At 39.3% G+C, this 13,942-nt stretch overlaps 2 protein-coding genes across 2 annotated transcripts; one reads left to right on the forward strand and one right to left on the reverse strand.

Moving 5' to 3' along the window:
- Positions 1-1,226: 1,226 nt before the first annotated feature.
- Positions 1,227-4,300, reverse strand: si:dkey-94e7.2 (uncharacterized protein LOC100141353 homolog). Its single transcript, XM_053628181.1, has 6 exons — positions 4,130-4,300; positions 3,628-3,783; positions 3,347-3,451; positions 2,949-3,158; positions 1,807-1,999; positions 1,227-1,663 (listed from the first exon to the last, which is right to left on the reverse strand). Exons 1-6 carry the CDS (start codon positions 4,284-4,286, stop codon positions 1,561-1,563), a joined length of 924 nt encoding a protein of 307 aa, XP_053484156.1. The 5' UTR covers positions 4,287-4,300; the 3' UTR covers positions 1,227-1,560.
- Positions 4,301-6,304: 2,004 nt separating this feature from the next.
- On the forward strand, positions 6,305-12,690 carry LOC128609605 (probable G-protein coupled receptor 141). The gene is made up of 2 exons (XM_053628179.1): positions 6,305-6,526; positions 9,231-12,690. Exons 1-2 carry the CDS (start codon positions 6,519-6,521, stop codon positions 10,114-10,116), a joined length of 894 nt encoding a protein of 297 aa, XP_053484154.1. The 5' UTR covers positions 6,305-6,518; the 3' UTR covers positions 10,117-12,690.
- The last annotated feature ends 1,252 nt before the right edge of the window (positions 12,691-13,942 follow it).

Consider the following 13,942-nt stretch of genomic DNA (forward strand, 5'->3'; position numbering starts at 1 on the left):
TAGAAAATCTCCAGCAGGGTTTTGAGGACAAATTCTGCAACCTCCAGCAAAAAAGGCCACAGATTGCATTTCTCATCATCCCTTTCACTGCTGAATCAGACGGTTTAAAAGCCCCGTTAGTGGAAGATGAAACAGTGTTTCTTTTTAAGGACGATGGACTTAAATGTGTTCTGAGGGAAGGAATATTGGAGTTTTAAAAGATTGTGCCGATAGAGTGATATCCCAATGGGACAACTTACGTCTGTGAATCATTTTTTTTCTACACTCAAACAAGTGAAATCAAAGCATTGCTCCGTTCTTACTGACACACGTGAAATTTTCCGGCTCGTCATGCCGAACAGGTTCACCACCACTGATCTAGATTGTCTGAATACATAGCCACAAAGACCATCTCACTATTAGAATCACATTTTCTGCAAGGTTTTCCTTGTAGAAACACCTTTAGATATTGTTACGTTTATTAATACATCTCCAGTAAGCACTTTATCCTGGTCAGGGTCGCAGCCGGGGCGTATTCAGGGAACATCGGGTGGGAGGCGGAAATACACACTGAGGAGTCATTTCAAATTCAACTTAAATTCCGTCTGTATCATAAAATAGTATTGATATAAACCAGAATTTTACTTGTATACTTGGGTAGAAAGGGATATAACATGTATGGCTATATTTGGAATCATGTGCAGTTGTTTGTGCCGTATAATACTGTGCAACATCAGGCTAAGATAGTTGTAGTGAAATTGCCAACATATCTAATAAATATTTATAAATATGGAGTAAAACGGGTATATTAAGAGGAATGTAATATACAGGTGTGGGTGTTGTGCAAAAAAGTCCAAGCTCTAGTCCTAGGTGTTGTACTGGTTGAGGTCCCCGAACAGCCTGTGGTAAGAAGCTTCTCCTCATTCTCTGCTGGCTGAGGTCCTTCACTAGCTTCCTGGCCTTGCTCCAGCACCGCTTGCTGTAGATAGACTGCAGCTAATTTTGTGTCGACAGCCCTCCCACTAACATGTCTATGGGAAGTGGGAAGAAACAAGACAACCCAGAAGAAATCCATGCAGACAGCTCACGACTGAAACAGATACCCTGGAGGTCTGAGGTACACCACCATACTCCCCATAAATATTGCTGAAATTTTAACCTTAAACCTCTTATTAAAATAAACCCCATCTCTATCATGCGTTACACACTTCTCTTGTGACCTTCTACGAATGTTTAGCTCTTATCAATTCTTGCCAAACACATGGCTAAATGTATCTGTTTTATCTGATAACATCAGGAATCTGGAATGTATTAATTAGGTAACTAGGAAAATATGTCTTAAATAGTCCCAAAAATGGCAAAAGCTATGTCTTTCTGCCCTAACCGCGAAAGCTGTCAAAAAAGCTGTCGTGCCACCCCTGTAGCAAATATTAACTGGGCTGCTAATTCATTCATTCATTTGATCTCAATTACAATAATAATGGGTTGTCTCAGAAATATGAGGCTTTTCTTACTATGCACGTGGCCCATGATGGTTCCTAACAAAGTGGCCGGTGTGTCTATGCCTAAACATTTTTACATTCATTCCCAGCTCACGCCAAGCATCTGGCAACTGAGGTCCCACAGCTTCTGTGCCATTCCATCGTCTCTAGCAGCTCTTGTGCAACTTGCAGGTCTGCAGTTGCTGTAAAGTGGCAAAAAGGAAAATGATCACACCATGATCGATGATTACACTTCATGCACAAGTGTACCATGGGCACAATTATACCTCTGAGATTTAGTAAAACACCCGGAGACAATTAGCAAACCATATGGGAACGTAATCACCTGAAATAGCCGCCACTGTGTGAATCGAGGGCTGGCTCCACAGCGCAGTAGATTGAAGTCTGAGCTCCCTGCACTGACGTCTTAGTGAAAGGCCTGACCATTTTCCACATGCAAAGGAGCCCAAGGTTCATGTGCCTCTTTAGTTCAGTGCGAACGATGCCTGGGTGGACAGCATACACTGTCACTCCTGTGTCTGTTCAATATACAGTACACATACAATCATTATATTTATATAATGCTATTGAACGCTCGCTTCTGATCGGTCAGAAGGACGTGACAGTACAGTGGGTCCAGCTGCTTTATATGGTTTATATTAATGCCCATTTCATCATTTCTATACAAACAACTGACACAGGGATTTATATGGCAGACGCATTGTATAGCAAAACATTTGTAAATATTGATATGGTGAAGTAGTCCGTAAAGAGAGGTTTATTTCGCTTGTAGTTTTGAAGTCTCCAGTGTCAGTGCTTTGATGAAAAGCTCTAATTTTTAAGTTTTCTGACACTGGAAAGTCCTTCAGGATGAAAGATGTTACAGTGTTAAGGTGTTTCTTGCTAACTTGACAAGCTGTAATATTTGTCTTATTAACCCTAAGAGAGTTCAAAAGAGAGGCTGGTGAGAGAATGATTGTTTACAGCTGTTGATATGACATACATAAGTGACAATAACTTGTTTCGCAGGCATTCCCCATTATTTAATGTAACAGAAAATGAATCAAATGGATGATAAAAGTTGTAGTTGTTGGCAAATTGCTGTGGTATAAGAGGAATAAAGCTGAATTAAACGAAAAGGTGACGTTACACAGCGGTAAACATTCGACTGTCCCAACTTTTTTGGAGTGTGTGGCAGTCATCAGATTTGAAATGAGTGTATATTTTCAAAAATAAGTCAAATTCGCAAAGCAAAACATCAAATAATGTGTTAATAATGTGTTTTCGATATAGTACAGCGTGAAGTGAATTTTCAAATGACTCTTTTTGGGGTTTTTTTTGCTTTTTGTTGTAATTAACTGTCTCTTGCTGACTGTTGAGGTAAATTATTATATATCAGAAGGAAATTTGTAATCAATTGATCAATCTGATGACGATAATAATGCTAGCATTATTATTAAAGGCATCACTTTAGCATGTCAAACCCACCTTTAAGTCTTTTGGCCAGGGATCGAGCACAGAGGATATTTGCTAGCTTGCTCTGTCCATACGCCCTCCTGCTGTGGTAACTCCTCTCACTGTTGATGTCGTCCAGTTTAATGGTGCCCCAGCTATGAGCCATGGAGGACAGGATGATGATTCTTGACGGGGCAGACTTTTTCAGCAAATCGATCAGCAGCAGAGTTAGCAGGAAGTGGCCTAGAAGGTGGCAGTATCGGTACTGTCAGAGCTAGCACAAACTAAATTGATCTGCATTTACATAACCTGGCATTAAGAGATTTTTCAGAAACATTATCAAATAAGCCAACGATTAATGTAGAATTATGAAATACTATAGGTCTGAGCTTCAGCTTAGATGAAAAGAAACCAAAAAAAAAATATTTTACCCAAATGATTGACTCCAAATTGCATCTCAAAGCCATCGGCTGTCTTAGAATAGGGGCACATCATGACTCCAGCATTGTTTATAAGAATATGTAATTGCTTCTCCTCTGAACAGGTAAAAGAGAATAATATGTGTCCAATTTTGTATTTTTTTTTAAAAATATTTCTCATTATAAAAAAGTATTATGTATCGATATATGTTACAGTACATACAAGCTTCTTACAGCTACAGATGTCATTCCATAAACCACATCACATGAGGTTGTAGTCAATCTTCACTCACCATTGTTTATGACCTCTGCAAACGCTCTGATGGATTTGGTGTCTGCCAGATCTAGTTTCCTGATAATGACGTTTTGGTTGCCTGACTCTGTAACAATCTCTTTCTGTGCCGCTTCAGCTTTGACAATATCTCTGCAAGCCATGATGATCCTGGCCCCTACGAGACAGAACTACAAAACCTGACTAGCCGTCATGTAACGGTTGCGATTAAACAATCGTGACTTTTCTCTTCTTGTGTATTTCTTGCTTAGCTGCTGTCCGATTACTTTATGATCTAAAGCAGCGCTCACCAACCCTCTTCCTCGACATCGACCTTCCTGCAGGTTTCATCTCCAACCAAAATCGAACACCTGTTTCAGTTGATCAAGAACGTCTTAAGGCAGTGATTAGATGGTCAGGTTGGAGCTAAAAGTCTTCAGGAAGGTAGATCTCCAGGAACAGGGTTGTGGACCACTGATCTTTGCAAGTGTAGTACACTGTCAAGAAATGAATATGATTCTTACCTCTTTTTGCTAAATCTCTTGTGGTTTCTTTCCCAATGCCAGTGTTGGCTCCTGTAATGATGACCGTTTTGCCATCAAGTCTTACCATGGAAGACCACTCGCCAAAGAAAAATGCCCTAACACAAGATGATGATGGAAAATGAGCAGCTGAATACATTCATTTTTACAGTCTAAAACTACTCCTAAAAGAACCCACACAAATATATCATATAGACTTTTGTGGCTGTCCATCCCTTAATAATAATACTTAATACTACACAGAACATACAGTAATATGCAGAAGTTCAGTTTACCTTAGTGTATATATGTTGGCCATCTTGTTCTCACAGCAGAAAATAACACATCTATGGACAGAAAATGCTTGCACACGCTTTCAGAGTGTGACGTGCCATGTGTTGGTCTGGATTAGTGTTCAGCTAATCCACAGCTAATCTCTAATGGAGGGTTCAAAACCACTGGCCCACTGTTCATTAAGCTAGTGTGCTTTCCAGAAGCGGCCATGTATCCCCCACACCGTACTCCCAGTGAAATCAGATAAATTTGAGCAGGGCTTGCTTACAAGTACACGGCAATATCTGAATAGATGGGATGCCAGGTGTCTGTGAAATACTGAAATAGTTCAATAATAGAGTATATTCATGAATGTTTTAAGACATTAGAATAAAAAAATTAATTGAAGAATGGTGTTATTTATTGTATGCAGTGCAGAACATTTGGTACGTTGCAGCCAAGTGTACAGAATAACTAAGAAACAAAAGAGTGTTATGAAAGTAAGAAGGATTATGTTAGGCTTATGTTAATTCTCTTTATACAAAACAAAAAAAAACAAAAACTAAAGTATGGAGACCATTTAGCCACATTACTTACTCTATTACTGTCACATCCAAATCCACTGCCAATTCATGAATGCATAATCTAATCCAGGGCATTAACTCACTCCCACTTATTGGTCTATTGAACTCACATGTTTCCTGTTAGTGTCCTCATTTACTTTCTGAGTATTTATACCACATGGAGATACTGTAAGCAGTGTTCGTGGTTTCTGGGCTGATTCTGAGCTTGGATTATTGTCTGTGTGGGTTTCCTGCAGGTTCTCCAGTTTCCTCCTACCTACCAAAAACATGCAGGTGAACTGACTAGGCTAAATTGGCCTGAGATGTGAGTGTGTGTGTGTGTGTGTGAATGGTGTTCTACAATAAACTCGCACCACAACCAGGACGTATTGCTGTTTTATACGCTCAGAGTTTCCGGGATAGGCTCAACATCCGCCAAGACTGACCAGGATTAAGCACTATTATTAACACAATAAATGAGGTTTTGTCCCGCCAGTGTGCGTTTCTGAGTGTTCTCTGTATATTATTCCTCTTTCCATATTTTTTTTATTGCTATCCCTTATTTTGATTGCCCTGCATTGCGGTTTGCCTGACGTTCGACCCCTGACTGTTATTGACCTCTGCTGAATTGGATTGTTAATACCGCTATCTGCCTCCACGAACTTATATACATACACATATATGTGCTGTGTGGCCAAAAGTATGTGGACACCTGGCCATCACATCCATGTGTTCCTTCCCTAAACTGTTGCACACAATTCCATAGGATGTCTTTGTATGCTGTAGCATTACAATTTCCCTTCACGGGAATTAAGAGGCCCAAACATGTTCCAGCATGACAATGCCCCTGTGCACAAAGCGAGGTCCGTTAAGACCTGGTGTGCCGAGGATGGAGTGGAAGAACTTCCGCACAGAGCCCTGACCCTCAACCCCACTGAAATGGACGAATCCTTCTGAAGGAGAAATCGACATGAGCGTATCAGATTAGCAATGTGAGAGGAAACGGACAGTCGATTGTCCGTGGTTACCCCAACTTGATACTCCGGCGTGTAACGTGAATAGACAAAAAATAAACTAAAATAAAAATTCCGGCTGCATTTATTTTCCATGTATCCCTATTGTAACAGCAATAAAGTTGGATGATACATGTTAGTAATGTGTACCTTTAAGCTGTTGTTAAGATTGCGATGTACTGTACGCTGCTTTTTCCTCGTATTGTCTAACTAATGATCTCTACACTGAAGTTGCATCAGAGGAAACTTTAGAGTGTCTCAAGTTTCCTTTCTGGTTCCTTGTACCACGGGTTTTATGTCGTTATTCGTTAAACTGTAACAAGCTGTTCTGAAAGGAAAGACTAGCGTGTTGACCTCCCTTCATTTGGATAGGGTGTAAAGTTCGCAAAGGTGGAAAATCATTCCCTTTGTGTACGGCATGCCTTTGTTAATCTTTAATCTCATTACACTTCCTCAAGTTTGTGAGGGTTGGCACAGGAGAGAGAAGTGCTATACTGACTGATTTTTTGCGTTGAATTGAAAGCATAAACTAGTACTTCAAATATGAATGGGTGAGTCATTTTTAAAGTGAAATATATATGGTAAATACATTATATATTGCAAAAGTGTGTTATACTTGTGTCTCAATCTCTAACTTAAAACATATCAATACAATTGTGTTGTTTTATCTTATAATACACTGATATCTAAAATATACCATTACATGTTGAACGTACGATCAGGAAAAGACGAATCAGAGTTAATTAGCTCGACCCTTTTTTTTTTTTTTTTTTTAACCCTGTATATGAGTCATTTGTTTATCTTAAAGCATTTTGCTAAATTAATCAACAGCTCTAGAGAGATTAATAGGAAAGGTGTGTAGTAATGAGAGGAACGTATATGAGGATGGATTAAACACATGAAAACACAAGCAAGCACTGTGGAATGAGTTTGTTTAGAAAAAGAAAATCAAGAACATTTTAGGTGATGAATCTAATGCACAGTGTGTTTTTATTCTGTTTGCGTTATATCTTTGTGTAATAGCGGGCATTGTTATGCTTGGACATAATGAAAATAACAAAAAAAAAGAAAATATTGTTTATTGTATGTATCTATTTATTTATTCATTTTTAGTAAAGGTCCCCCTTTTGAATAATATTATAATACTATATATGATATATGATTATGGCTTATATGGATTATATGATATATGGCTTAGTGGTTAGCACGTTCGCCTCACACCACCAGGGGCGGGGGTTCGATTCCCGTGGCTCTGTGTGTGCGGAGTTTGCATGTTCTCCCCGTGCTGTGGGGGTTTCCTCTGGGTACTCCGGTTTCCTCCCCCAGTCCAAAGCTGATTGGCGTGTCTAAAGTGTCCGTAGTGTATGAATGGGTGTGTGAGTGTGAGGATTGGCACCCTGTCCAGGGTGTACCCCGCCTTGTGCCCGATGCTCCCTGGGATAGGCTCCAGGTTGAAAAGGAGTAAGCGGTTGAAGATGGATGGATGGATGGATGAATGGTATCATAATATTAAGATTGACTTGAATATTAAATGAACACAATAGAACTGCGTATACAGTGTGTGTGTATCTATCTATCTATATATACTGTATATATATATATATATATTTTTTTTTTTTCACAGTGCTGTGAAAAAGTATTTGTTTTTGTGTAAATCTCAAAATCTCAGACTAAATTGTTTCAGAAATGAAAACAAAAATCTAAGATGAAACAAAGGCAACCTGAGTAAACACAAAATACAGTTTTTAAATGATAATGTTGTTTATTGAAGCAAAAAAGTTCTCCAGTACCAACTGGGCCTGTGTGAAAATGTATTTGCCCCCCTAGTTACTAATTCCCCAAATCTGTGAAACTGCATTGATAATGGAGTTCAGCTGGACTACACGCAACCAGGCCTGATTACTGCAAACCCTGTTCAATCACATCTATGCTTAAGGAGAACTTTTTCAACAGCATGAAGTTGGTTAAAAGATCTTACCCAGTAACACACTACGCCAAAGTTGAAAGAAATTCCAGAAATGATGAGGAAGAAGGTGATTGAAATACATCAGTCTGGGAAGGGTTACAAAACTATTTCAAAGGCTCTGGGACTCCAAATAAACACCGTGAGAGCCGTTATCTCCAAATGGAAAAACCCTGCACAGTAGTGAACCTTCCCAGAAGTGGCCGTCCTTCCAAAATTCCTCCAAGAGCACAGAGACTACTCATCCAGGAAGTCACAAAAGAGCCAAGGACAACATCAAAAGGTCCTACAGACCTCTCTTACATCAATAAAGGTCACTGTTCATGACTCCACTATCAGAAAGACACTGGGGAAAAATAGCATCCATGGAAGAGTGGCGAGGTGAAAACCACTGCTAATCCAGAAGAACATTAACGCACGTGTGAATTTTGCCAAAACACACCTTGATGATCCTCAAACCTTTTGGGAGAATGTTCTGTGGACTGATGAGGTGAATGTAGAACTGTTTGGAAGACAGGAGTCCGGTTACATCCGGCATAAACCAAACACAGAATTCCACAAAATATATTTAATACTACATAATGTTTTAGTTTTGTTCTGAAACTGAGTACCTCAGTTAGTATTCTTTATGTGAAATGAATGTTGGCAATGCTGTCATGTCAGCATTCTTTGTTATTCATATCGCCATCTATTCTTTAGAACAAACATTCAGCAACCTGCGTTAGCCTGCAGTAAAGGAAGTCTGCAGTAAGGGAAGTCTGTCACTTCTGCTTCCCACAGTAAAATTTCACGAATGAAAATTTCCAACGAAACACCCACACTTAATATTACAGGTATGAGGGCAGTAAAAACAACATTTTTGTTTTGATCACTATAGTTACTAAAGTTATTATTATTATTATTATTATTATTATTATTACTATAGTATAGTAGCATGAGCATGTTTGCCTAATCAGTCTTGACTCTGATCAAACTTCAACTGGAACTAAGTTCTGTGTATTGTATTACGATATGATATAAGATAATAGTAATAATAATAATAGAAACAATAAAATAGATCAGTGTGTATGTTCTAGTTCTCCATTTTTCACATTTTACTCTTTACATATCTCATTGAGAGTTCTTGGTCATCTATTACACGTGTTTCAAGTGATATATTTTCTACCGTCACCCTACTGTATAAGGCCACATTCTAAAATGCCATTTACAAATACAACCTCTTCAATAGTAAGGCAACTCAAGCTGTGTATACCAAGTAATGACAAACGCTGCCTGATTATTGTCTTTTTTAGGAGCGAAAGCAACGGGACAAATGCCACCCTACCGGACGAATACAGGATCAGCCTGGTGGTTCTCTACGTGCTTGTCTTTATTGGCGGGATCATCGGGGTGATAATGATGAGCACCACCCTTATGTCCAACATGCTGTCTGTCACCAGAGTGTCAGTGATCAACCTGCTGGTGATGCACGTGATCTTCCTCCTCACTGTACCCTTCCGTGTCTACTATTATGCCTCCACTCACTGGAAACTAAGCTTCATCTTTTGCAAGCTGGTCAGCAGCATGCTTCATGTGCACATGTACCTCAGCTTCATCTTCTACGCCATCATACTGTGCACACGATACCTGGCTTACTTTCAATGGAGACACCGACTGGAATTCTACCGAGATCTGCATGCTGTAATAGCCAGTGTGACCATCTGGGTCATCATTTTGGCTATCATTCCCCCTTCTACCGTTATCTTTTATGGATCAGGAACACCTAGTAATAACGCTCAGTGCTTTGCCTTTGGAATTGCTCTGAACAATACAAATGTGAAAGTGCTGAACTACATCATCTGCGTTGTGGTGCTGTTGATCTGGTTGATCTTGGCCTCATGTCAGTGTTACATATTGTGGTGCGTGTGCCGAAAGCATGGGAAAGCCTCTTTGGCTCATCAAGAGTTCTGGGCTCAGATCAAGAGCCTGTGCTTTGTGCTGATCATGCTCATTTGCTTTGTGCCATACCAGGCCTTCAGGATCTACTATGTATGCACATATTGGCAAGGACTTGAAAAAGTCAATGAGGTTTTTCTGGCTGTCACAGCTTTCAGCTGCTTTGACATGCTAGTGTTTGCTGGCAGCAGCGTGTGGCGACCTTCTTACAACAAAATGTACAAAATGTGTTGTAATTCATGATTTTTAAAATCTCTCTCTCTCTCTCTCTCTCTCTCTCTCTATATATATATATATATATATATATGTGTGTGTGTGTGTGTGTGTGTGTTTGTGTGTGTGTACAATGTAAATGAAAACAGAATGCAATGATTTGCAAATCTCATAAACCCATATGATATTCCGTATGCCTATGTAATGGGCAGCTTGCACATCTGGAAAGGCACTATCAATGCTGAATGATATATACAGGTTTTACAGCAACTTATGCTTCCATCCAGATTCCATCCCATCTTTACTTCTGAGAGATTCTGCCTCTCTGAGATACTCTTTTTATACCCAATCATCTTACTGACCTGTTGCCATTTATCCTCGTTAGTTGCAAAATTTTCCTCCAGCTGTTTCTTTTTAGTAACACTTACTTTTCCAGCCTTTTGTTGCCCCCGTCCCGACCTTTTTAAGACGTGCTGCGGCCGTTAAATTCAAAATGACCTTCTTTTTTTTTCTTAAATTGGTACATTTACTCGGTTTAAACATTTTCTGTGTTTTCCATATTGTATTGTGAATGACATGTGGGTTTGTGAGATTTGCAGATCATTGCGTTCTGTTTTTGTTGACATTTTACACAGTGTCCCAACTTTTATGGAATTGGGGTTTTATATATATATATATATATAAGTTCTTGCAAATTTGTGGCAACAGTTTGGGAAAGAAACACATATAGGTGTAATGGTCAGGTGTCCACAAATCTTTGGCCATATAGAGTATGAAAGGTAATCACCTTGTGTTGGGCCTTTAAACAACTAGTCTTAGGCCTTTGAAAATCTCGTCTTGGGCTTTTACAGTAATCATCTTTTGCCTGGACAGAAAATGTTGTTTATTTAACAAATAGATCAGGTCGCATCAAAGTGTGAGCTTCACTCCCTGGCTCAAAAGTAATATATAAGTAATAACTCTCACCCATGAGCCATATCATTGAATTTGCTTAAACTACAGCCGGCAAAAGATGTGAAGAATGTTTAAAACTTGTAGCGTGCCATCAAAAAACACATTACTACGGGCCATATTCGGAGTGGAGTTAAGCACACGCGGTGAAGGATTTGATACCGAAATTGACCACATCGTCATTCAGACCTTACAACAGACTTAAGAGCTGTTCAGAAGTTGTGCAGAAGTTATGCACATGGGGTGTATTAACTTGTGCACTATTTTAATGTAGGACATAAGTCCAAATGTCTTGTGTGATATTGGCTGGTGCAAGAAGCGTGTAAGTGTTTAGTCCAGTGCCACCATGTGACACTTTGATGTAACCACAATATGTCACACACACACACACACACACACACACACACACACACACACACATATATATATATATGAGCCATCAATGTAGCAGATGAGTGCTTATCACTTTTCTTTATAGGAGCACACATCAAATCAAAGTAAAATGGTCTAATGGTTTGGCCGAAGAGAACAAATTCCTAATGTTATGGCTGTGTTTACTGTTTATAAAACCCGTTTTCCTGTGCAGAAACGCCCGATAGTTTTAAGTGTCTCACCTTCCTTTTTCACTCTGTTTGTTGTTTATTTTAATACACATTTCCTGTTATGTCAATATTGGAATAATATGGGGCTCCAGGAAATGCACCTAACCAAGTATGCAACCTAAGAGATGAGGAGATGAGATGGCAATAGCACTGATTCTGTTGTAATTAGCCTGATTACCACATCTTTCACCCTCAAACCTGATCCTTCATTAGGCCTGAACTACACTGATGCCACTCAATAACAGCTGCTTAGTAATTCACTGTACAGCCAACTGGTGCATGCACTGAGACTCCACTGGGGATTAAAGCTGTTTTCATTCACTGAATATCAGTGGAAACCAGACATACGGTAGTTTGCATACCACAGATCAAATCTATTTATTATTATTATGATGTTGTTGTTGTTGTTTTTTTTGTTGTTTAAACACTTACTAACTATATTCATGTATAAAGTGTATCATCATTTGTATAGCATGTGCAGTTTCTTATGAATATTCTCATTACTGATCCTCATCTCTCATGTTTTTCATCTGATGTTTTTCATCAAGAGCCACAGCAAGAGCAGTATCAAGCCATAAGGTACAAATAATACAGTATTGTCAGATGAATGCAAAATAGATGAATTAATGCACAGGACAAAAAAAAAATACACAGTGCATGAAAGAGAACATTACTGGATGGATTATATGAGAAAGAGCCGAACGTATTTCTCCGTGTGGCCGTATAAGCACAGCGGCTTTGACTGTAAACTTCCCTATCTTGGCTGCACATTGTGAATGTAAAGAAAGCGCTCGTCTTTCGAGACTCATTTAATCATTATTGCATTTGGAGCACTGTGGATAATGAAGGCTATCTCATACTGCATCCGTTGCTGCAGCCTGCACTCGTGTTAATTCATTATAAAAGGTTTCCTTTGGCAGTTGTGCCTTTGTGTTGTTAAGGAAGAATAAAGCACTATTTAAAAGAGTCTACATTTCTTGATTAGAAACCTGGATTTGTAGCAAAGATCCTGTTATTGTGCAGTGAAACCAGGAAGCCCAGTCTCTGATAGGTTATATGTGCTACAAACTGCATTAACCGCATAACTGCATCAGACCACATATACATATATGGAAAGATGGATCTCAACATCGTATAGCCGCTGTCGGAAAGGGGTCAAATATGCAGAAGATGCTGGAAAAGCAAAGAATGTGTAGGACCTGGAGGATTTTTCTGAAGAACGGCGGGCGGTTTAACTGCTCAGGACAAACAAAGGACTCATGAAGAACCATCACAAGACATTTAGCAGATTCTGCAAGGGGTATGCAAACTTTTGGGCACAACTGTATATATATATACATATATAGTTTTAAATTTAAAATTTAAACGCTGAAACATGAAACCAGTCACCACATCTATTCAAACTGCTGCCCATACAACATCGTTGGGTACCTAGACACTCAGACAGACACACTAACCACAAACCTGAGCTTACACATGCCTAGTGTCACTGTAATCCACAGGCAAGAAAGTATTGCTACCCAGAGAGGAAGTAAGCAGGAAGCCTTGCACTGTGAAAGTTGCGACATGTGGATGTGAACATAATAGAAATCACAATAGCTGCATCCTAGCTGTTATTTCTCCACATGTTTGTGTTGCATTCTCTTTCTACAGCTCTACGTATAATTCAACAGCACCCATCACCCACTGTAGTGAAGTTAGAATAGCTGCAGGGGGCTGGGGACTGTGGCCTAAATCCATTCCTTTCATCTTCTAATCTTCTGCTCAAGGTCACTGAGTGAATGGCTTTTTGTGCATCCAGTCCACAGAGAGTGAGCATTGATCTTTAGCTGAAGTGTGGTCACGGCGTTTGCCTCTCGATGGGTAAGACCAGGCTCTGCTGGGCATTCGAGCTGTTTTGATAGGACACTGCCTGTCGCACATGACATCATTCAGCATTTTGCCTGCACTTCCATTGTCCCTGATCACTGATTTAACTACTGGTATAGTGGAAATAAAGGAAGAAAGGATACATTTTGAACAAATGACAGGATTCACTGAACCGGTGCTCACATTGTGGGCATGGTACTGACATAAATATGCTAATCTGCATGTCTATAATTTCAATCTACTGTGCCACAAATGTTTTGTGCTCCATTGAAAATGTCTTGTTGTTGTTATTGTTTTTTAATTGCTTAATTTTTTTTAAAATAAGCTTTACCAATGCCGATCATACCTACCCCCTTACACCGAAAATACTTCCGAATTTAATTCCAAAATAATATAAAAGTCAAGAATATACCAAACTACAAAGGTCATAATAG

The sequence above is a fragment of the Ictalurus furcatus genome, chromosome 7 (genome assembly GCF_023375685.1).
Source record: "Ictalurus furcatus strain D&B chromosome 7, Billie_1.0, whole genome shotgun sequence".
Classification (NCBI taxonomy): domain Eukaryota; kingdom Metazoa; phylum Chordata; class Actinopteri; order Siluriformes; family Ictaluridae; genus Ictalurus; species Ictalurus furcatus.

Bases quoted from the DNA above. Each gene is read 5' to 3' on its own strand.
- si:dkey-94e7.2 (XM_053628181.1), bottom strand. From the start codon at position 4,286: ATGTATTCAGCTGCTCATTTTCCATCATCATCTTGTGTTAGGGCATTT. The intron at 3,452-3,627 runs GTGAGTGAAGAT...TTACCTGTTCAG, and splicing joins TGCAGAGGTCATAAACAATG to AGGAGAAGCAATTACATATT. The intron at 3,159-3,346 runs GTAAAATATTTT...GCCACCTTCTAG, and splicing joins ATTTGGAGTCAATCATTTGG to GCCACTTCCTGCTAACTCTG.